We start from the raw sequence: 24,027 nt of genomic DNA on the forward strand, positions 1-24,027 counted from the left end.
TCAAATCTATAATAAGAGCAGTAAAAACGTTTGAAATGATGTCTAGTTCAAATAAAGAGACATTAAATTTTCTTTATGACATGAGCATCAGTTAGTTTTTTTAATTTCATGATCATGTTTGAGCATTCCTTAACCACATTTTTGTTGTGTGAATAGAGTTCTTAAAGGAGAGTGAAACCCAAATTACAATGTCTGATAATACATGTATTTTAAAAATATGTAAAAGGCATTTTATTTCACGAGACAGTGTCCTAGCTAGTATATAGATCAATGGAGGTACAACTATGAAAAATGGCAACATCATTTGTATGAAATCATGTCAGGCAAAGGCAAACTACAGAGAGATTGTTCTCCTTACTAGATGATCAAATTGGTGTTGTTCCAAGATTGATTCTTAGAGCAAGCTCACATTTTTGTATTAGAATATCAGCTCATGCAGTGGATGTTTCATTTTCCTTTAACATTTTGTTAATTAATTTTGTTCTTGTTGATAAAGATAATTGCTTATGAACAACTTCTCATCACATATAAAAGAGATTAAAGATTCATTGATAATGTCATGTCTTGAAAACCTGGCACCCAATTGTGTTTTCATGAATAATATGAGTGTTTTTAGGAGATACATACTTCTTTGTATTACAACTGAGATATCAGTCTGATGCAGATGAAGTCATCCTTTTCTGGAGGCCTGTTGAACCAACATTCTGTATCAACCTTTCATACATGTATTTAGGGCTGGGCTGGAACTGGTATCAAAGTAATGTTGTCAATGTACTTATTCACCTATTCTTTAACAAAAAGGCAGACAACTCCCTGTGGGTGTATACATAATACCCATATCATCCCCTGTACCCCTCAATGAAACATTTCAGTGTAGCATTGCTTCAAATTCCAAGTTGATAATACTGATTCAACTAGGAATCGCATGACTTTTAAATGTTGATCGCTTGTTAATTTGTTGAGATATATAGCTTGAAAATTGTAATCTGTTACCTGCACCGCCATACACTGTGATGAAGTTGTACTGTTTGAAATTGGCAACCAGCCTTTGGATCAAAATGTTTGTCTTTTCTTTTTCCTTTTTGAAATAGTAAAGAAGGTTCATGTTTCTCTTACTCTTGTGAAATCACTGTCAAATCTATAATAAGAGCAGTAAAAACGTTTGAAGTGATGACTAGTTCAAATAAAGAGACGTTAACATTTTCTTTATGACATGAGCATTGTATGTTTCGTTGTTTTTTGTATTCTGTTCTTGTAGGTTCGGTAATCACGTTTATGTTGTCGTTTCAACAGAGTTCTTAAGGAGAATGAAACCCAAATTACGATTGCTGATATAATACAAATATGTAAGTCTGTTCGAGAAATAGTGAAACTGCACCTTTACTGACATATAGTATTGCAGAGAGTATGTTCTCCTTACTAAATAGTCAAATAGGTATAGTTTCAATGTTTTTTGGAACATGCTCAATTGTATTAAATTATCTGCCATATAGTTTGCGTTTCATTCAGTGGGGGCTAGTTTAAAGGTTATAATAAACTGATTATGAGTGCCTTTCATGTGCACATGTAGATATATGCTAAGCGAGTAGAAAGAATTCTTCTGGCTGAATGAATAATACAAACTCAAAGATTTTCCCAAACATGAGTTTCATATTGAATGAGGAGTTTGTTCTACGTCAAAACATACTGCAAGGATCCATAAAGCTATTTAAATATTCTTTTTTGCCAAATATAGACCTTGCAACTGGCCTGCATGATTCCATCATATCTATCCGAATCATAATCATCTATCACTTGACATACTCGACCAAGGTGAGCGCTATATGCAAGAACCCCTGATAATGATGATGATGATGATGATGATGATGATAATGATGATGATGATGTTTCCATTTCAATAATTTTCTATTTCCATACTTGAAGGAGAAAAAGACAATTCTTTGTGCTTTTTTCTTCCTCTAATTCATAAGATTTAAGGTAGAAATATAAAACAATGAAGGCGGTCAATTGAATACTACTACTACTAATGGTATTTATTCTCACATAATATGAAAGACACCCAACGTGCTATCAGAAATGAAACAATTATTTGAAAAAGGCAGCTTCCATTTTGTGTAGTCATATTTGTAATTTGTCCCCGGTTTAGCGTCAATGGAAGTAATTCCTTTATGCTAAGTTCAGTCCTCACTTTGGCAGTTAAACATGAAAAACATCCTCCAGTGAAGAGGTTAACATGATAACGTCCTCACTCTGTCCGTTAAACACGAATTGTCCTCGATAGAATATCATTTTTTTAAGTTCTAAAATTTTCATAAAATAAAAAACTGACATGATTTTCCTGTTTTTGTTTTTGTTTTTTGGAAAGACATTTAATCGTGTCTTAAAAGCATTACCCTAAAAAGGTGCCCTCGGAAGAAGGTGAAAAATCATTGTCCTCACATATGATATCCATACCAGTACGTGTGTGTGAGGGAGGGGGCGGGGCTGGGGGCTGGGGGCTGCGTGAGGGTTTGTGTGAGCAAGGAATAGTATGTTATTGTTATGTTATTGCTGTGAGTAGGCCTACACCATAACAATGGGAATGCTGGGTTATATAATTAGGAGGGGGTTATTACTTCTATTTTGTTTTATATTATAACTGATTTAATTCACTCTTCATTTTGTGTTTTAATTTGTTCTTGATCGTAATTTATCAATTGTCCCTGTACATTTTGTGCAACCTAGCTTGCTCTTAAAATGCACTTGTCATGTTATTAAGTTGTACAATTTTTGTTGTCACCAATGGTCACTTTAGCTCCAAAGATACACTAGCACCACCACTCAAACACAAGCACCAGGAGAAGCTGATGGTCAAGAAAAGTCAACTCCTTCTCCACACTTCAAGTAAGAATTGAAAAAAATTATTATTTATTGTTGAATATACAGAGCCTTTTGTTTTGGCTTAACTTTGGAATACCCCACCATTAAGGTTAATGTACATAAACGTTGAAGCCCTAGGGTTAGGGTTAGAGTTAGAGTTAGGGTTAGGATTAGGTTAGTGTTACTTTAAAAGCTTTAGTCTTGGGATTTAGCTTTGGTAGTACCCTAGGAATGTTCGGTCAATTTTTGTTGTGGGGTATACTGAAGCTGCTCCCATTTTTAGTACAGTATCTTCGAGATTTTAATTTTTCTTTGTGAATTGTGATTTTCACATGAATATGAGGTTTTTGAGAATACAACAGTATAATGGGATAACTACATCACTACTTCTGGTATAAAAATGCTGGTACTCTATGGATGAGCTTCTTATGTATTTGTCAAGGTATATCTGGGGCAACTGACACCAAAACATAATTTACTGCCTTTTAATGTAAATACTTTTAATTGCCCAAGTTTTGTTTTTTAAACTTAACTTGCTTCATGCATTACCATACACGTAATGTGGTAACCTACCTACTTTATCACTAACATTTAATTGTCATGATGCAATAGCGTGGACAATTAACAGCACCCTCACCGGCAAGCCACGTCTGGCCAATTTTTCAACTGGCAGGTCAACATCTTTTCACCAGTGCTGTGCAGCAAAACGCTATATACCTAACGGTATGACCTTAAAGCGGCCTGAAACTATACATTCATTCAATGAGATTATTGTTCTGATATCCAATAGCACACATTTTTATGTTGAATTTGGATGTCAAAACCCACCCATGCATTCACTGATTCCGAAAGAAAATGTGGCCTGATAAATATAAGGACAAAAATCAGTACCAAAAAAAAGTGACTGAAATGACCATATTTTTGTTGATGGGGGTCAATATGACCATTTTTTCTAGCATCTGGGTACATTTTTACATAGAATTGTCCCATCGAATCTCCTTTGCTAATAATAACATTCAGAAAAGTTACCCGACCCCAACCAAAAGTGACCATATTGGTAAGTTTTGGACAAAAAGTGGCCAAAATGTAGTGAGAAGGTCATCTTTAGAATCAGCGAAATAACTACTCTCGGATAAGCTATTCAACACTCCCCCACCGAATATCCTGATTAAAATCCCTGGTCTCCTAGGTTATTTAACAAAGCCATATCTGATACGATGTCAACTTTTTCCCATAATGCATCACATGAAATCGACGCTGGGTGTGGCTAAATGACACTGTGGATTGTGAATTCATTTTGTATATTTAGCTTGGTGAATAAGCTATCTAAATATAACTAGAGTGAGAGGAAAATTACGCTTTTTATAAAAATATAGCCTCAATAGTTGTTTCTCTCTTTCTCTCTCTCTCTCTCTCTCTCCATTTGTTGTACCGGTACTTTAGGACTCGCAAGAATCTTGAAGAGGAAAGTGGCAAAGTGGATGATCATATCCAGGCTGCAGTGGAGAAACCAGGTAGCCAAAAATATTTATTGCCCCACCCTATCTGGTGAGTATCAGGGATGTGATCCCATTATAAGAAATGAGGGGGGGGGGGGGGGGAGGGGGAGTTCTGATTTTCAGAGTGGCAGCCTACTGTATACTGCCTAGGCAGTGTCTGGTTCAGGATAATTTAATTTTGTTATGTCAATGGCATAATGATAATATTTAATAGTGATAGTGGGTTCTTGTCTAGCGCTCACGTCTGTCAAACTTGGTACACCTGGTGCTCCACAATTACTACCCCGGCTTTAACATGGCTGCCATTTTGGTGCTCATGAAATTAAGTCCTGCCATTTGCATCACCTGGGTCGAGTGTGGCAAATGTAGATTAATGTCTTGCCAGAGGACATGTAAAAGAAAGGTTTTAAATGTTCATCACCCCTGCCCCCAGGTAAAAACAATAATTCGCTCTGCTAAGTCTGACAGAATCTGGAGAAGAAAAGTTACTATTTTTTCTATAGGAGGATGGAAGATGGAGGATTTTCTTTAAAAGATGCATTTACCATAAAATATCTGATAAACAATGACAAATTGATCACATTTTTATTGAGAAGGGGGCACCTTTCCCCGATGCCTGATCCACCAGAATGTATACAGTTAAAAGCAGGAGTTTCTTGTAACGATGTAACGTATCAATGTGCTCACATAAGAGAATGGTTTACTCCTTCTCTTTCTTTGTCAGATTTAACACTTCTATTGCTTTCTTCATCTCTCTGGATAGTTGCTCATTTGCCCCATGTGCAATTTTACACAAAACATCAGGCACCAATTGAGAGAAGGATTTAATTGCTTTGTGCAACCCCGGTGGGTTACTCCCCCACAGAAGGTGACATGTATGACCGTTACCACAAATGCAAATAACCCCCTTTTGTGGTCAATTTCAAGGACATTTTGTGAAATTTAACCCCCTATTTTACGTCAAAATTAACAAAGACAAAATCGTACTTTGGAATACCCCTATTTATAAGATTGTAAGGACACTTTCGCAAATTTACCCCTATTTTACCATATTTCAAGGACAAGACTCGGCTCCGAAAATTTTTCTTTACAGTTATCTCTTTTCCCTTTTCCTGACCCCTATATATTAATTTCGAGGACACCTGTGCACCCCTATTTTCTATATTTCGAGGAATATTTTGTTCGCGGACATTGCTTGAAATTGACCCCTTTTCCTGCGATTTTGGTAACGGTCATATGCGGTCCGGAAGTCACATTGAGTGACCCCACCGGATGTGCAACGCGATAGCTTTGCATAAATACCCCTTTCCAGTTTTGATTTGCTCCATGACAACCCTTTGAATACCGATGTAGATTAATCTTGCACTAAAAATAGTTAAATGATCTTGAAGCCTTTGCTATATCTGTCCCATGATAAACACCATGTGGCACATTAAAATTATTTGTGTGATGTAAAATAGTTAAAAATGCTATATATATTATACTTTTCTTGTGTAGGTCTGAGGAAGAACTTGATGCTGTGGAGGTCACACATAATCCACCCAAAGAAAGAGTAGACAAGGTATATAAACTCTATGTGGCTAGGATAGTTTTACAAAGTGGATGGGTTATAACATTGCACCTGTAATTGAGGTGTATGAATATAAGCTTCCAAGAGACTTGAGTTCGATATATAAGCTTGTTATGAGGATAAAACACATAGATAAATGGGAAGGTTGAGTTCTGGTAAAGGAAAAAATATAATGTGCAAGCTTTCTCATTCTTTATGCTGTACTTGTATGTTAGTTTGGAAGAAAGTGATAGAAGAAATGTTCCCTGAAATGTATTGCTCTTTAAATGCCCTCATATTAAAAAATGACATGAAAATATAACTGAAGAGTTTGTAAAAAAAAAAAAATCATGTTACATGTTTTTGTAGTCCAACACATTTATACTCGTTACTGTATGTGGTACATATCTATAATAATAATACGCTAAGGCTCCGCGGGGGGCGCGACGTCTCCGCGAGCCTTTGTATTCTATTGTTTTTTTAATGAGATCGCCGACCGAAGTTGGTGCGGCTATCTCCTCCTGAACCCTCCCCTCGGGGTACCCGTGCCCGGTGCCGTCGTCCGCGGGAGAGTCTACTCTGTGGAATTGGCTATACTCCGCCCGAGGTCCTCCTCCGTGTCGACGTCCAGGGCGAAAACAGACGCGATATGCATAATGCAGGATATGCGTGACGACAGAGATACCTCATGGATATTCAACATGACATCCGTAGACACACGACCGATGACCATCCACTCACATTAAGTTGCGTATTAAATGCACGACGCACAGGGTCGGGCTTACCCGAGTAAAGCATCTTTCTATAGGATATCCTTTGTATAGTAGCTGCACAAGCCACAGAGATACACACGAAGCTTCCCGTCCACGTCCAAACTTAGGGACCTATTTCCATCATTATTGCCGCGATTTTTATATTGTTTTCGTGAATGGAGGTATGAAATCAAAGCTTATTTTGTGATTATGACGGTTATGTATACTACATTTTGATTATCATTTTCTAAAGGAAAGTTTTCACAAGAAAACCATTGGACTGACAGTTCAGTCGCAAAGCTGCCTTCACTCCTCACACGTACACTACACACAGTGCAGTGTAACACCGGCACCGCGCACCGCAGGCGTCCGAGGCCTGCGGCGTCGGTGTTCGGGCTTCGATCCTGGAGTTTCGCTGGAGTGTGTGTGAGTTCAGCTGAGCTGAGCTCGAGTCGAAGAGATTTGACACTTTGAAATTGTTATCTGTTGGTTTGCATCATTATTGCCGCGATTTCAATATAGTTTCGTGAATAGATGTACGAAACCTGAGCTTCGAATTAGTAAAAGTATTACTAATGTCTACGTTTTTAAACGACTGTCTGATTTTCTTGTGAATATTTTACTTTGAAAATGATTATCGAAATTCATGGTCAGAAATAATCACAATCTAGGGTCTATTAATTATGTTACAGTTCTTGCATCAAATCAATGCATGAAAACTTAGTTATTGAACTAGAATTTTTTTTTTTTTTTTTAAATAGGCCTAGGCAATTATGAAGTAGGAAGCCTGAAACCTTAGCCTACTAAACAAATCCCAACAAAGTGTAGGCCTATCCTTTTATGAATTAATGAAAACGTAGCCCCCAGAAATTTCCCAAAAATTTGAAATGGAGCCCCCGAAATGAAAAAAAATAATTTTTTGCCTGCGCCCCCCCCCCCCCCCCTCTAGAATCAGGCGGATTTCCGCGGGTCCTGAGTTGAGTGTATGTATAATATAGGCGTGGGGTCCACGGGTTTCAAGGGGCCATAAACCCCCAAAAGCTCGGGGGTTACGTTCTTCAAAGTTGGGGGGGGGGGGGGGGGGGGGAGAGATCAGATCAGAGGGTTTAGGCGTTTAATTAGGGTCAGATGAGCATATTTTTAATACTTTATTTGTGACACTTGCGGGTCACTAATTGGCATGGGGTCAATACGTAGAGTTGCGTAGTGTTGCGTACCACCTACGCTGGCCTACGTTACTATATGCTGAGGGACGGAAAGAGGTACGCAAGATGAACGAAAACAATTCAACATGTTTAATTTTTTTCGCGTAGTTTCGGCGTAGAAACTTGACGCAGAAAGTACGCCTTTTTACGCAACACTACGCATGACTACGCAACAGTACGCTACCCTACGCCAGATCGTCAAAGCAGTAAAAGCTTTCTACACAGTAAGCAACCATAAGCAAACCTGTACGCCAGCCTACGCATAATCTACGCAGGGACTATTTTCCCATTAATACGCAGTCTAATTTCTGCGTAGTCGGTACGCCACACTACGGAACTCTACGCAGTTCCAGTGGCTTAAAGAATAACTACAAGTACAGTTGGATCGTTTTTTTTTTTTTTATATGAGGCCAAATTAAAAAAAAAACATGTTTAGCGTCCTGTTTTTTCGAAAAATGGGAAGGAGGAGGCCCTTTTTTTTTTTTTTTTTCTTTCAAAATGGCCGCTCCGTACATTTTCCCTGACATTCTGGCTATTTTTCAAGATGGCGGCCGACAATTTTTTTCTTTTCTTTTTTAAAATCAGAAATACATTTTAGCAGTGCTTTTCATGTTTTTTTTCTTTCAAAAAATAAAAAAATAAAAATAAAAAATAAAAAAATAAATAAATAAAAATAGGAGGCGGCCCCAAAAAGGAAGCAGGCGGGGACGCTGTTTTTTTTTCTTAAAAAAAATATTAAACAATTACAAAAAAATTTAAAAAAATAAATAAATAAATAAAAAAAATTTAAAAAAATAGGAGGCGGCCCCCAAAAAGGAAGCAGACGGGGACGCTGTTTTTTTTTCTTTCAAAAAAAAAAAAAAAAATAGGAGGCGGCCCCCAAAAAGGAAGCGGGCGGGGACGCCAAACATGTGTATTTTTTTAATGGCCTGAATGGCAAATAAAGTTCTTGGTGGTTTTAATTTAGGCAGTCTCTATATATCTATTTACACCCCCCGCCCCCCTCTAGAATCCTGCGGATTTCCGCGGGTCCTGCTAGTATATATATATATGCTTAACGTGATGAAAATGGAGTCAATTTCTTATTATTTTGATGATATGCACCAATTGCTATATGCAGTAGTACTACGAATCAAACCTTTCCAAATCGCTTCTAGTTTCTTTCACAATATTATTGCCGAGAACTCAACTGTATCAAGTTTTGCAGTGATAATGTGAATTAGGACAACCATGAAAATTGATAAAAGTAATTTTGAGAACATTTCAAAAGATAACTATTACCCACATTGGCTAACATATATTTTCCCCCTTGAAATGAGTTTAGCAGAGATTTGTGATTTTTGTTGCAAGAATTGTATATTTTTGTCATTATGCTATTTATATATATATATATATATATATATATATATATATATTTATAGCATAATGACAAACATATATCTTTGTATAATTTTATGAAATTAATTAATAAATTGAAAACAATGAAAATACCAGATTTTGAATAGTAATGATAGCCAAGTATATTTCAAGTAAAATGTGACAATGAATGGACAAATTCATAGATTGTACATGTGTCCAGCATGCTTACGTGCAAGCATTATAAAGATGCACAGTCTTGACCGTGTGATATCCATTGACCCCAAAGATATTTTTGTGTTTATCCAGGCAGCCTATTTTGCATGCAAGGCACTCAGGGCCAACTTTGACTTCTTCTCTGGCTTTTCCTGGGGCAAGCGAACTGAAAGGAAATGGATCTAGTGAGTCAATATTTGAAGTGCCATCATTTTAGATGATTTTGCAGAATTTTTTATAGCAGTTTTCATGTGGTATTGATTTAAGTTGTAAAATTCAGAGAAAAGGAAATCAGAGGTATATCATGCCTTGTAGGCAAGGAATTATTGGAGTACATATACTTTTCTCTTGATGTGGCAAGTGCATTTGCACTACCCCCCCCCCCTCCTCCAATTAGGAGGTATTAATGATGGTGATAACTATGGGGGTAATTTCTTCCTGGAGGGGGGGGGGGGGGGAATTGTGCTGGGAAATATTTGTCTATGGGTAATTATCCATAAGATAGTGCTTTAGGGAGCTGGGTTTTGGAAGGTAATTGTCCAGATATTTGTGAGGGCTTTTATAAATTTATCAAGTTTTCCTCATTTCATTGACAAAATTAACATTCTTCTTGCAAAAAATGAATTGAAATAACACTTTGTGAGTACTGGTTAATGTATGGTGGCCCTGAAGGGACATCGCGAATAGACTAAATCGTGAAAAATATGCGATAAAATTCACGATATCGTCAATTTTATCGCATATTTTTCACGAAGAAATTCACGAAATTGACGATATTGTGAACTTTATCGTGAACTTTTCACGATGAAATTGACGATATCGTGAATTTTATCGTGAAAAGTTCACGATATAAAGTTCACGATATCGTCAATTTTATCGTGTACTCTATCGTGTACTCTCCTGACGGGCGCTTCGTAAACAAAACCAGCCCTAGCTCTGGGGGAGACAGAGAGAAGGAAAAAGGGAAAGGGAAAGAGAAGATAAAAGGAAAGAAAGAATAATAAGAAGAAAAGAGGGAAACGGGGGGGGGGGGGGGGGGGGGGGGCGAAGGGCTCTTGCCTCCTCCTCACTCCCCCCCCCCTCCCCGCCAAAAAATAAATCAGAGAGAGAGAGAGAGAGGGAAAGGGAAAGGAAAGAGAAGATAAAAGGAAAGAAAGAAGAGGAAGAAGAAGAAAAGAGGGAAACGGGGGCAAAGAGCTTTTGCCTCGTCCCCCCGCCCCCCGCCAAAAAATAAATAAGAGAGAGAGAGAGAAGGAAAGGGAAAGAGAAGAAAGAAAGAGAAAAACGAAAAAGAGGGAGAATAGGAAAGAAAGGAAAAGAAAGAAAAGAAAGGAGGCAAGAGCCCTTCGCCCCTGTTTCCCTCTTTTCTTATTCTTTTTCCTCTTCTTTCTTCCTTTTATATTTTCTTTCCCTCTCCCTCTCTTTCCCTTTATGGCGGGAGGGGGGAGGGGAGGTAAGAGCCTTTCGCCCTTCCCCCGTTTCCCTCTTTCCGTCTTCTTCTTCTTCCTTTCCTTTTATATTTTCTTTCCCTTTCCCTTTCCCTTCTCTCTATCTCTCTCTCTCTCTCCTATTTATTTGTTGGCGCGGGAGGGGGGAGGAGGCAAGAGCCCCCCTTTTCTCCTTATTCTTCTTCCTTTCCTTTTTTATTCTCTTTCCCTTTCCTTCTCTCTCTCTCTCTCTCTTATTTATTTTTTGGGCGGGGGGATGCAAGAGCCCTTCGCCCCCGTTTCCCTCTTTTCTTCTTCTTCTTCCTCTTCTTTCTTTCCTTTTATCTTCTCTTTCCCTTTCCCTTCCCTTCTCTCTCTATCTCTTATTTATTTTTTTGGCGGGGGGTGGGGAGGAAGGAGGCAAGAGCCCTTCGCCCTTCCCCCGTTTCCCTCTTTCCTTCTTATTCCTCTTCTTTCTTTCCTTTTATATTTTCTTTCCCTTTCCCTTCTCTCTCTTATTTATTTTTGGCGGGGGGGGGGGGGGAGGAGGCAACAGCCCTTCGCCCTTCCCCTGTTTCCCTCTTATTCCTCTTCTTTCTTTCCCTTTCCCTTCTCTCTCTCTCTCTCTCTCTCTCTCTCTTATTTTTTTTTTAGCGGGGGGGGGGGGGCCGGGGGGAGGTAAGAGCCTTTCGCCCTTCCCCCGTTTCCCTCTTTCCTTCTTCCTCTTCTTTCTTTCCTTTTATATTTTCTTTCCCTTTCCCTTCCCTTCTCTCTCTCCTTATTTATTTTTTTGGCGGGGGGGGGGGGGGGGGGAGTGAGGAGGAGGCAAGAGCCCTTCGCCCCCCCCCCCCCCCCCCCCCCGTTTCCCTCTTTTCTTCTTATATATTCTTTCTTTCCTTTTATCTTCTCTTTCCCTTTCCCTTTTTTTCCTTCTCTCTGTCTCCCCCAGCTAGGGCTGGTTTTGTTTACGAAGCGCCCGTCAGGAGAGTACACGATAGAGTACACGATAGAGTACACGATAGAGTATACGATAAAATTGACGATATCGTGAACTTTATATCGTGAACTTTTCACGATAAAATTCACGATATCGTCAAGTTCATCTTGAAAAGTTCACGATATCGTCAATTCGTGAATTTCTTCGTGAAAAATATGCGATAAAATTGACGATATCGTGAATTTTATCGCATATTTTTCACGATTTAGTCTATTCGCGATGTCCCTTCAGGGCCACCATATTAATGTTAGATACTGCAACAGTAGAAACAAGGATATTGTTCTCATGAAGGGGGTGCATGCATGGGGCTAATGTTTACCCGCAGCTAACAAGCTAGGAGTAAATATTTCAAGTCTGCACATAGCAGAGGACTTACTGGATGTTTTATAATATGATTGTTGACTCCTTATGTCAACATCATATATGGAAAAAGATAACATAATTTTGCTATCATAAATTGATTCAACATTGACAAGAAACATTCCCAAGGTTTATCACCAGTGAATTGTGGTTTATGTACTGTAGGTACACAACATTCAAAATGATGACTAAGCTATGATTTGTTTTTCCTTCAGTGTTCTCTACAACTTTACTGGGGTCTTTCTTTTAATATAGGTACTAGGTACACATCTTTCGAAATGATGACTAAGATATGATTTGTTCTGTGCAACTTTACGTCTTTCTTTTAAATGCACCTGTAATGTATATTGAGAGGTTACCGGTATGCGTGGTAGAATATTGACACCTCAGGATTTAGGTTTTGAATTATATATAATTGACAAGGTTTGATTATAGAACTTGAAGTGACACCTAAAAGCTGATACAACTTGAATGTACAAATAACAACATAAAGACTAAATATAATAGTATCATGTGAAATAGAGAAATTGAAAATTGGAACATTCAGTAGTGAAATATTTTGGCATACACCCTGTTGCATGTCATTATAAATCTTTGTTTTCAAGATTCACATAATTATGCTAATTGTATGTGGTACTCAACTTACAAATTTTAGTTCATTTTTTGTCAGAAAAGTATGAATGATGAATACTGTAAATTACTGTTTTGTGTACAATGCATGCACATATTCATACCACCATTTTAGTTAAATGAAGGATTATGTTTACCTGTTTTATACCCTAGTCGTATCATATTCCTGGAAACAGTAGCAGGGGGTGCCTGGTATGGTGGCAGCTATGTCCAGACATCTTCGCTCTTTGAGGAGGATGCAGAGAGACCATGGATGGATTCATACGCTACTAGGTAACCAAAGAGAGCTAATGGTGGTGGTGGTGGTGGGTGGTGGTGGTGTGGTGGGGTGGTGGTGGTGGTGGTGGTGGGTGGTGGTGGTGGTGGTGGTGGTGGTGGTGGTGGTGGTGGTGGTGGTGGGCGGTGGTGGTGGGGCGGTGGAGGAGGTGGTGGTGGTGGTGGTGGTGGTGGTGGTGGTGGGTGGTGGTGGTGTGGGTGGGGTGGAGGAGGTCGGGTTGTTGTGGTGGTGGTGTGGTGTGGTGGTGGTGGTGGTGGTGGTGGTGGTGGGTTGGCTATGAGGGGTGAAGCTAATAGTGTCGATGATGATGATAATTTCCAAAGTCCTTTGGAAGAGTGACATTATGATATAATCATATGTATGAGCTACACATGAGTAGAATATTATTTACTCTGGAGAAGATGGTAATGGTGGTGGTGGCTACGGTGCATTAATGATTGTGTAATTGGTGATGATGGTGGTGGTGTTGATCATGATGGTGATGTTGATCATGATGATGAACTTATGTATTTACCATTTATATGCCACACAAATAATATCCCTGTGCCACATAGTATTTATCATGGGATAGATAGAGATGAATAGTTTGGCAAAATTCACAAAGTGATCCTTTTTATCAATTGGTGCCTTATTTGTGAAAAATTGCACATGTGGTAAACTTATAAGTGGTTGTTCAAATAGGCGATGATGGGGTTAATAATATGGTGAAAAAATCTAATCTACTCTTAGCATTCAGGAATGATTAAATATAAAATACTGTATATATCGCTACTGCATATCATTCAATTATTATTTTTTCAGAGGAAGCTGAAAATGAAAGAATGCATCTCATGACAGCTCTAGAGATCAAGCAGCCATCTTTGTTCTTTCGCTTGATGGTTCTAGGGGCCAAGGTAAGAGCTTTGTCCGCCATATTTCATGATGATTAAAAGTCTGCTGCGTGAAATGATATACTGTATTAGGATACTTATATATATATATCTCCCATCTCCACATCTCTATGGGTATTCGGATTCAAACAAACAACGGAAGATCGCAGTGCACCGCGGTCGTCAGCAGAGCGGCTATACTGCTGCGCCGGTAGTATACTGGTGTGCACGCATGCAGCCCCATATCTGCTGGAGCTAGAGGCGATCCCGCAAGGACCAAAACGTGGAGAAGGTTTTCGTTGTGAAAATCGTGAATCCTCTGAAATCTAATTCCAAAAACACCAGCAAATAATCACCTCGACCAGTAAATCAACCGAAAGCTAAAATTAGTAAAAGGAGACCTGTTGGCAAGGAGGCAAATGTATACGGGCTTGCACCAGAAATTTCGTACAAAGGAAGAGATCTGACCATTAGCTGCATGTTATAACTTGTAAAGTTGTAAGAGGAAAATAATGCCGACTATTCATGATAATGATGAAAATTAAAGCAAATAATCTAGGAGTTTCATGGGTACCCCCAATTAAATGGAAATTTTTATTAATAAAAAAGCCCCCGTCAGTACTAAAGAGCCCCGTGAGAAGGCTCACGGGGGCGCTTTTTACTTTGGAAGAGCCCCCGTGGACAAAAATTTATTGAGCCCTGCAAGTAATCATAAAGATATGATTTTTAATGAGTTGAATATTGCTATCAAATAGACACAAACTTACAATACAACTTGATAATGCATTTGTGGTATCATTTCCTAACTATCCACTTACTGTTTGTATAATTTATTAAATTTGACATCCTGTCCCTAAGAAATTGATGTTTTTCATGCCCAAGTTATATTACAAAAGGCATATTGCACTGTGTTTTTTACCAAAAAATCCAATTTCGTTGTGCATATTCTATTTTTTTTTTCTTCTTTATTTTGTCCAGGTATCTTTGTGAATATGTTCTTCATCTCTTACCTGGTTAGTCCAAGGTTTTGTCACCGATTTGTAGGATACCTCGAGGAGGAGGCAGTCATCACTTACACCAAGCTTCTCAAGGTAATACCAATTAAACAAGAAATTGATGTAGACTCGTCTGTCTGTCTGTGTATGGTGTGTGCATGTGGGTGTGTCTCTCCCTCTCTCCATCCCTCCTCATAGTTGAAATTCATTGTTTTTCCACTTTTTCTTGTTTCCAGGACTTGAGAGCAGATGCCTTGCCAAAGTGGAAAGATAGGATAGCTCCAGAGATCTCAATAAAATTATTGGAAATTACGAGTAAGTTGCGTTCCATATATCTTATTGCAGTTAATGTCGAGTACTTTAATCAACAGAAGTGATTTTAAAAGGGATCATAAGAGCTTCAAAGGTGATAATGTTAACAAATATGTGGACATACAGAGAGAGAAATGTGATTAACTGCAAGAAAAAACATCAGTTCTGTCTTGATGAACTTATACTGTCTTTTCTTTACAGCCTGATGCAGACTACATTGATCTCTTCAGAGCCATTCGGGCAGATGAAGCACATCATCGTGAAGTCAACCATACTTTGAGTGATATCAAGCCCGACGATCGCAATCCGTTTGGACCAGGCGAATAAATAAGAGAGTTTCTCATCAGTTTATGGTAACATAAAGTTCTTAAAACTTTGTTAAACCATTCATTGTGCCATGCTTTTCTTGTATACAGATGTCACTTGGCTTGAGCTATATGCAATGTAACAGAAGTATAATATTTGTCTTTGAGGGAATACATGCATGCAATGTAAATGCGGTATTAGGTGCTACATCTCTTGAACACATACCTTGAGTTTGACAAAACCATTATTCCTATTTAGTTACTTTTATCTGCCTAATCTTTATAACGCCACCTTTAAAATTGTTGTAGGTGGCAACTTGTAGATTCACAGCAATTTAAGATGTTTGATTAAAGGTTATCGACATGTATACATTGATTCAAATTTTAAGAATCACATCATTTAATTGTGATGTTATAACATTGCTGTCTCAAGCTTAATCTTTGACTACAGTAAATCTTCTGCAAATCAATTAAAAGAATTGTTTTCAGGCAAAATAGTCATCATTTTATTTATACTTTTTTGTAATTTATAAGTATATATGTATATAGTCTTCACGCAATATAAAGTCATTTATAATACCACCAAATCTCTAGAATATCTTCAAATCAAATATTTTATTATATACCTTTTCTGGAATATTCAGATATTAGATAGTAAAGCTTTATAATTAGTGATTGTGATAAGAGGAGTACAAAGGCTTAAAGTCTGATCTTCCGTGAAATAGTCACCTTCAGGACCTATAGAGGTAGATTATGAAAGTACAACTACCCTCAATGAATCCATAATAATAATACAAATATGGTGGAACAAATATGGTAAAAGGGGAGATAGAGAGAGAGAAAAAAAAGAAAGAGGGGGGTGTAAATCAAGATTCACAGATGTATGTGGTACAATGTAGTTGGATCAATTTGATATATGAAGATTAAAACAAAGAAGATGCACATTGAATATTGGGTGGCCACCTTGGGATATATTATAGAATGAGAAGACTCACGAGGTTTCTGAACAATATGAATAGAAATGTGAGATTGGCGAGCTGGTTTATATAGACTGTAAACCTTTGCTTGTATACAAAACAGGTTTTGGGAGTATCCCAAGTAGGCACTCTTTATTCATAAGTTTATTCATTTTTATATGTTTAGAATTTTTGATTCTTTCAAATAGAGAAGCTAGTGTACGTTTTTTTTTTTTATTCGCACAAATTTTATACATACTTCCGGCTGAATGATTAATAATTTGTAAAACTAAAAAAGTCAAAACAAATATATGTAGACACTTATTTTGTTAGTCTCTATTTTTCTGGAACAATCAGAATCTAGAGATTGACATCATACTAATTGATAGTGTAGAATTTACTCTGGTTTCAATGAAATATGAAAAGCAGCAGTTTAATGACCACCGTCTATATAAAATATTTATATGTGGTAGAAAAAATTATAGCGACTAATGTTTTAAAATTGTGTAGTTAGGTCTATGAGACAGAGCAGTGAAGTGACCAAATTTTTTTTATTAAATGTATATATATAGTTATGTCTATGAGACAGAGTAGTGTAGTGATCAATATTTTTATTATTAGTTAGAGTCTAACGAGACAGAGCAGTGCAGTGACCAATTTTAGACACAGTACCGGTAAATATATTTATGCGTGTGATAAAAGTACAGTTATTTTGATATGTGCGATAAAAGTATAGTTATTTTGATATGTGGATATGTGCGATAAAAGTATAGTTATTTTGATATGTGCGAATGCATACGTATATTAAAGATTAACTTGAGTTCTGGTAAATATACAAAATAAATTGTCACAGATTCCAACAAAACTCACACTGAATGTTTAAGATTACAAATAAATTGCATGTGCCCAACCATTTTGGTAGGAAATATGTAGGGGGCGATTAACCAGCATAAAAAGATAAGGAAATCTGGGTAAACTGACACCACTGTGCACTGGTTGAAACAACCATTCTTCTGCAGGATAAACAATCCAGAAAAAAATCATGGCAATTTTTTTCTCTCTCAAATACCATTCCCATATCAGAGCTCAAGATAAGCTTTAATTATAATCCAATTACAAAATTTGAAAGAAAGTGGAGATGTGGCTAGAGCCAAGGGAATAAAGCAACTTTGAAATGTGACCCATTTGTGGAAACAAATATTCCATCCTTATGTAACGAGGTTGATATTTAATATTTTGAATAATTGAAATGCAGCAAATAGACTATATTTCGGAAATACATTGCATTTTAAATGGATTATTTTATTTATTTATACTATACCAGTACTTGATTTGGCAAAGAAATATTTTCAATTTATGTGTTATTTTAAAAAAGTCTGTATCAGACAAGTGTTGTAGTACGATACACATTTCTTATATTAACATGCACTTTTAAACCCAACCATAATCCTTTTACAGTTTTACTCATTATTGTACAGTGAAAACTTGATTAAACATTATTCTGTGTTAAGCACGACATGTTTAGAATCATGTATTGTAAATGTATGTTCTAGTGGTCAACACTCAACTGTGTCTACTAGCTTGATTACAGTTGCATTGTGTATTTGCCTTTCACATTGCTTCTCTATTCTTGAACATCAAGTGTAAGTTTGGCTCGATTCTGTAGAAATTGTCTTTGCTCCCAATATCAATAAATCAGAAACCATGGTATTGTAACATTCTATTGTCTTCTTATGTTTACATTTTCTTTTTTAAGCAATACCGACTTTCAACTATACATGTAAGAAAGTAATTACTAGTGATAGAGACAAAAGAATCATCAAAGCCAAGAGCTGTGGTTTATCTCAATTTAATGCTTCATAAATAATTGCACAAAATATAACCATTACCTGACACAACACTACTTACTTCATTAGGCATCATTTGTAACATATTACAACACATCAACACAAAAAACAGTATTGATTTGATTTGCAATGTCAAAATGTATTTGAAGGAACTTGTCCTTCACAAATCAGGTTTTCTGTTTTTTCTTTTAAAATTATTGTAAATGTTTATTCATATGCTTTAAGTTTATTTATGTGGATACAAAATACAAACGATACATTTTCTTGGCACTAATCCCTTACATGTAACTTTTACATACACACAATGTAATGCATATTCATTCTCAAAACACATGAAGTCCACAAAAGCATAGCCAATTAAATGGTGTGAGAGGAGGAGAGAGAGAGAGAAGGAGAGAGAGAGAGGGAGAAGGAGAGAGAGAGAGGAGAGAGAGGGAGAAGGAGAGAGAGAGAGAAGGAGAGAGAGAGAGAGGGAGAAGGAGAGAGAGAGAGAGGGAAGAGTGAGAGGGAGGGAGGGGAAGAAACAGGTAGGAAGAGAAGAATAAAAGTGAAAACATGATACTTGCATTGCTATCTATGAATGTAATGAATCTCTGATCTAGTTATTGTTAATCTCGCTCAACATTCCCCTCGTAATACCAGTGACTACACTGCTTACCGGTATAAATGTAACAGGAAAATCAGAATTTTAATTGTGAGATGTAAATGTGTGCCTGACAAGGGCTTGACCCTTATTAAAAACATAATGATCTTGGATCCCTACATATAAAATAAATTCCAACTCCACAACCCCCCCCCCCCCCCCCCCAGTAGAATTTATTCGGAGCCCTGGCTTGGCACATAAATATAATACTTTTAATAGACTTATAAAAATGACAGAACTTATCTCATGAAATGTAGCCTTGGAACTTTAAAGTCAACGTTTGATGTAAACAAAAAAAATTCACAGTTGGGGATTTCATTGGAATATAAAATTGTCTAATACAACAAAGTCCACTGCACACGTATGTTTCCATGTTTTCTTTGCTGTGGGACGAGTACAAATTTCAGATATTTCTCATGCTGTTCATACAGGTATTTGAAACCTATATATAGTGAAACCTCATACCGGTAAACTCATCTGCAACCAAATCAATTATCTTTCTATATTGAAATCTTGTTACGTCAGGGCTAAAACAAAGGAAATACATGTTTAATACAGAAATGAAATCTGGGGGAAATTAACTTGGTATGAGGGAAGTTTGCTGTAACAGTAGGAATATTCTGTATAACAAGGTTCCACTGTAAATGAAATATCCAACATCCAACCCCTCGGCCCCCCCCCCCCCCCCCCACAACAAAAAAGAAAAGTATTTTGTTCATGATACGGTAGATAAATTGTATATAAAAGAAGGGTCCTCATCACAGTGTACCAACTACTCATAATGCCCTGTATTGTTTTCAGCTCTTAAGCCTGGAGGGAATAATTCTCAAGAAGTTACACGTAGGAATAGGATGTTCCGATGCATTACATAAACTGCAGTTTCACCTAGAAAATACTGTAACCGATATCTGCGTGTAGGATAAAGCCATCACAGTGCCACAATGCTAACCCGTAGCCTACGGAAACTGGGTGTTCCCTGTATTACGCCTATGGGAATGCAATTTAGTAGCTAATGGATGAATACCTTGTACAGACAGAGCTCAGTACTAGTATTTCCTTCCTTTGGGTATTAAGCAGTTCTTTCCTTGAAGGATTATTTCTTATGACATTAGCACCTCCATCCTGGTGATAAATGATGGTTGCTATGAGGACACATGGTGGTTGCTAGGAGGGTCCCTAGTGATGCATACAGTCTCCTAAGAGTCCTGGGTCAGTACACATGCACCATACCATAAAGAAACCTGTGCAAGAGGGATCAAATCAAGTTATGGAAGCTAACAATTAAAGCAATCATACTTTTTAAACAAATTGAACAATTTAATACTGAACTTGAAACTGAACTTGAATACCAGTAAATTCAAGTTATACATTTTTCAACAAAATATATTGAAGAAAAAAAAGTTCAATATATCTTCAAAAGGATACAAACTGACTATTCACAAAAGGTGAAATTATGAGATATATTTTGATATATTTATATTTCCCTCAAGAAAGGTAATAAACTTGTATGTTTAGGTGATGACCTGACAATTGCTTCAGTGACAATTACTTGGCTTTATTTCGCCAAAGACATAGCGTAAGGCTCAAGTGGTGATTGAGTTTAATTCATTGTTAAGCTTAAGTTAGGTACAGCGTTTGGTAAACAGTTGAAGTCTAAAATTCAGTTAGTTGATGAAATTTACTGTGACGATATTGTCATCGGAACATGTGCCCTACAATTCTATCTTCCTATGTTTATGAGAAAGTACACTGTAGTATCAAATACCAAATGGGAAGGTGAATAAATATGGTATCTAATTACCACATTTTTAGTGAATAGTGCAAAGGAAAATTTTTCAGGAAGTAAGATAAAGAGAAACCATAAAAAGCATAACTTGAGATAAAATTCAGATGCGACGGCAATGCCATATCCCCTCCCCCTTTAATTGCCGTCTCTATCTCTCCTAAAATATAGGAATCAACAATACTCAGGGGAGATACAGATCCCTTTAAAATAAATGCACTAAATGTTTCCATGTGACTGTTGAATTCTTAAAACAAAAAGGATACGTCCAAAATAAGATGTATGTCTGAAAAGAAGAACAAAATTAAGGAAAACAATTGTATGTACATATGAAAAGTAACACCATTTGAAATTTAAATATGAATAAAAGCCAATGATATATTATTCACTTCATGCTTTCAACGAATACATGTAGCTATTTTATTGAATGGTATTTGAATTAGTTTTCTAAATTGTGATGAAATAAGAAACAATAGAAGTGGTCAAAGTATAGAGCAGAACTTTCAAAGACGTTTAACATTCAAATTCAAACTTTATTGATTTCAATCCAACAGATAGGATCATTCTCAATTTTTGTACATTGGATAACAAATTTCATAGATAATTGAGTGTAAGAGTAAAGATAACAATAACCAGGACAACAAATTAATAACAAATTAAAAAACTACTGCAGATTAAACATGATTAAATGCATTTTCGTATTTTCTTGACTCAATTTATTCTGGAAAGGATACAAAAAGTCCACCAAAGAGTCCATGAGTCAAGAGTGGTCGTCTTATCCTAAAATATTTGTGCCATTGTCCACCAGTCTTCAGGAACAGCATAAACTGTAAAATACAAGCAAATAACACACTTTCAAACTTGCTTTTCAATGTCTGAGGCAGGAGTGGTACATATAAATACAGTAGGAATATTTGTAATATATTGCATTTGCCGATATATTTTTTTCTTTTAACATGATACAAGTAACTGGAGGGTGCAGAGGCATTTCCCATTACTCTTTTATCAAAAGTTCTTTTCTTTAAAGAAAATCAAAATTGCTTCAACAATGTTATGCAAAATGATATCGTACATGTAGGATATGGACCCCTCACCCCTTTAACTATCTATCTGTGTGTGTGTCTCTCTCTCACTCACTCTTGCTTTAATTTAATATGTATTGCAATTCTTACATTTACAATCAAAATGAATTACAATTTGAACCCATTATAAAAACACATCTTAAAATAACAAATGAAATTATCTCACACAGGTTAAATGTATTTTTAGACACAGGCAACATGAAGCATATAACAAAACTACATGTGATTCCCACTTGTGATATAATTCATTAAATTACAGGGGAAGGGCTTAACCGCTTAACCATCACATAGTCTATGTGAGAAGGTTGAACTGAAATGAGTGACAAAAAGTTGGTTCCTTGAATGTGACAGTATCAAGAGCAGCATACTCACCGATAGAGAAAGGCTGTGATGAAATAAAAGATGAAACCATAGAGACCGGTAAGACCTAGAATACCAGCTGCTGATCCAGATATCGCTGACATGAATGTCCGACAATAGTCCAATATGGACATATTACCCCTTATGGCCAATTCATTGTATATAACTGGTTGCTCTGAAAAATGAGGAGTAGAAAAGAACAAAGATTTTTTTTATTTTTTATCTAGAGGCTGAACATGATAAAAGAGTGTTGTGACCAACTGTATGTGACAGTGCTGTTTATATATGGAATTCTAGGAGGGCTACTCTTATTTGACAACCAAGAAATTACTCTTTTGTAGATTTCATGAATCTTTTACTATAGAACATATGCAGACAAATCGCATCCTAAAAAAGAAGGATCGTCCTCATTTTCGGGGATAATCCGCGTGAAGGGGATGCGAAAAATGGATTCCGCAATGATGCTCAATGAAGCATTTCTCATTTACAAAATTACACGCACCGAGACATTCACGTTATAAATGTTCAACTGTTCCACCATAACGTCTTATGCAGATCCTCATTACGGTAGATAACTTCACAAAGGCGCAATTAACCCACCATCGGTATGCACTTGCAAGTTGTATTGTGCAGCGGTTATGCTGTGAAACCTGTGAAAAAGTGTTTACTAATCAACCTTTTTCCGAAAAATACTCCCAAAATAACAAAAAAATTAACACGAAACAGGTAATAAACATAACGATTTTTAACTCATGATCTTTATTTGGACATTTTATGAATATTTACTTCATTTGGGGCATGTTTTAGTAGGGTATCCCCACGGTGGAGTTACGGGTCAAATTGTGGATAGGTTTCTGAACAGGCGCCCTTATGTATTGTTACACTCCTGAACACACACAATTTTCAATGATTGGGGCCGCTCTGGGGCTTTACATTTGAACATTAAAAATGGCCTCCCCAGAGTCACCACAGCGAATCAATCATACGATGCAATTTGCGATATAGATTTTTCCGTACATGGACTCGAATAGACGTTTATTCCCGAATTCATTTTGATAAATTACTAAAATAAATAGTGAAAATTAAAGTCGTTTACCCTTCATCATTGCAGAATTTGCATGCAGTCCATGGGAAGCCGCCATCTTATTTCATGACCTAAATGACGAACTGTAATTTTTATTATTGTAAAATAATCATTGAGATAAAATTTTAAAGTTTAAATAAAATTTTAAAAATAAATTTAAATTTAAAATGATTCATTAATCCATATTAATATTATTTAAAGTATTTGCAATTGTAATGTACAGATCATTTCAATGCGTGCCTAAATTAGCAACTTAACTGTGCTCGAATTGAAAAATTAGACAAATCTGAGAGTAAAGAAGTTTATGCTGTTGCCAAGCTAGTATGTTCGACAATGATAATGATGACGCACTGATGACACTCGTTGTTGTTTTTGTTATCATTATTATTATTATTAGTAGTAGTAGTAGTAGAAGTAGTAGTCAGGCGCGTACGCAGGGGGGTTTGGGGGGTTAAACCCCCCCCTTTTGAAATTTTTTGTGTGTAAACCCCCCTAAAAAAACCTAAAACCCCCCCCTTTTGGATTTTTTTTTTTTTTTTTTTTTTTAATTATTAAAAAAAAAAAAAAAAAAAAAAAATTATTCCCATGGCCGACCTAAAAAAGGTGACCTTACCCCCCCCCCAACGGAGCAAAATGTCAAATTTCCAAATTTCGAGACCAAAAA

At 36.8% G+C, this 24,027-nt stretch overlaps 2 protein-coding genes across 2 annotated transcripts; one reads left to right on the forward strand and one right to left on the reverse strand.

Moving 5' to 3' along the window:
• The first annotated feature begins 270 nt into the window (after positions 1 to 270).
• On the forward strand, positions 271 to 16,438 carry LOC580337 (alternative oxidase, mitochondrial). Its single transcript, XM_031000045.1, is given in 15 exon segments — positions 271 to 276; positions 1,259 to 1,263; positions 2,795 to 2,883; positions 3,472 to 3,532; positions 4,303 to 4,407; positions 5,856 to 5,919; positions 9,530 to 9,621; positions 13,004 to 13,031; positions 13,033 to 13,123; positions 13,929 to 14,020; positions 14,342 to 14,360; positions 14,975 to 15,087; positions 15,228 to 15,290; positions 15,292 to 15,306; positions 15,505 to 16,438. Coding segments are annotated over 15 exon segments (969 nt in total). The 3' UTR covers positions 15,631 to 16,438.
• Positions 16,439 to 18,972: 2,534 nt separating this feature from the next.
• On the reverse strand, positions 18,973 to 23,464 carry LOC115919180 (ER membrane protein complex subunit 6-like). Its single transcript, XM_030972303.1, is given in 5 exon segments — positions 18,973 to 20,295; positions 21,104 to 21,123; positions 21,572 to 21,664; positions 22,288 to 22,454; positions 23,376 to 23,464. Coding segments are annotated over 5 exon segments (357 nt in total). The 5' UTR covers positions 23,422 to 23,464; the 3' UTR covers positions 18,973 to 20,264.
• Between the last annotated feature and the right edge of the window lie 563 nt (positions 23,465 to 24,027).

The sequence above is a fragment of the Strongylocentrotus purpuratus genome, unplaced genomic scaffold (assembly GCF_000002235.5).
Source record: "Strongylocentrotus purpuratus isolate Spur 01 unplaced genomic scaffold, Spur_5.0 spur5_scaffold_6, whole genome shotgun sequence".
Taxonomy (NCBI): Eukaryota; Metazoa; Echinodermata; class Echinoidea; order Camarodonta; family Strongylocentrotidae; genus Strongylocentrotus; species Strongylocentrotus purpuratus.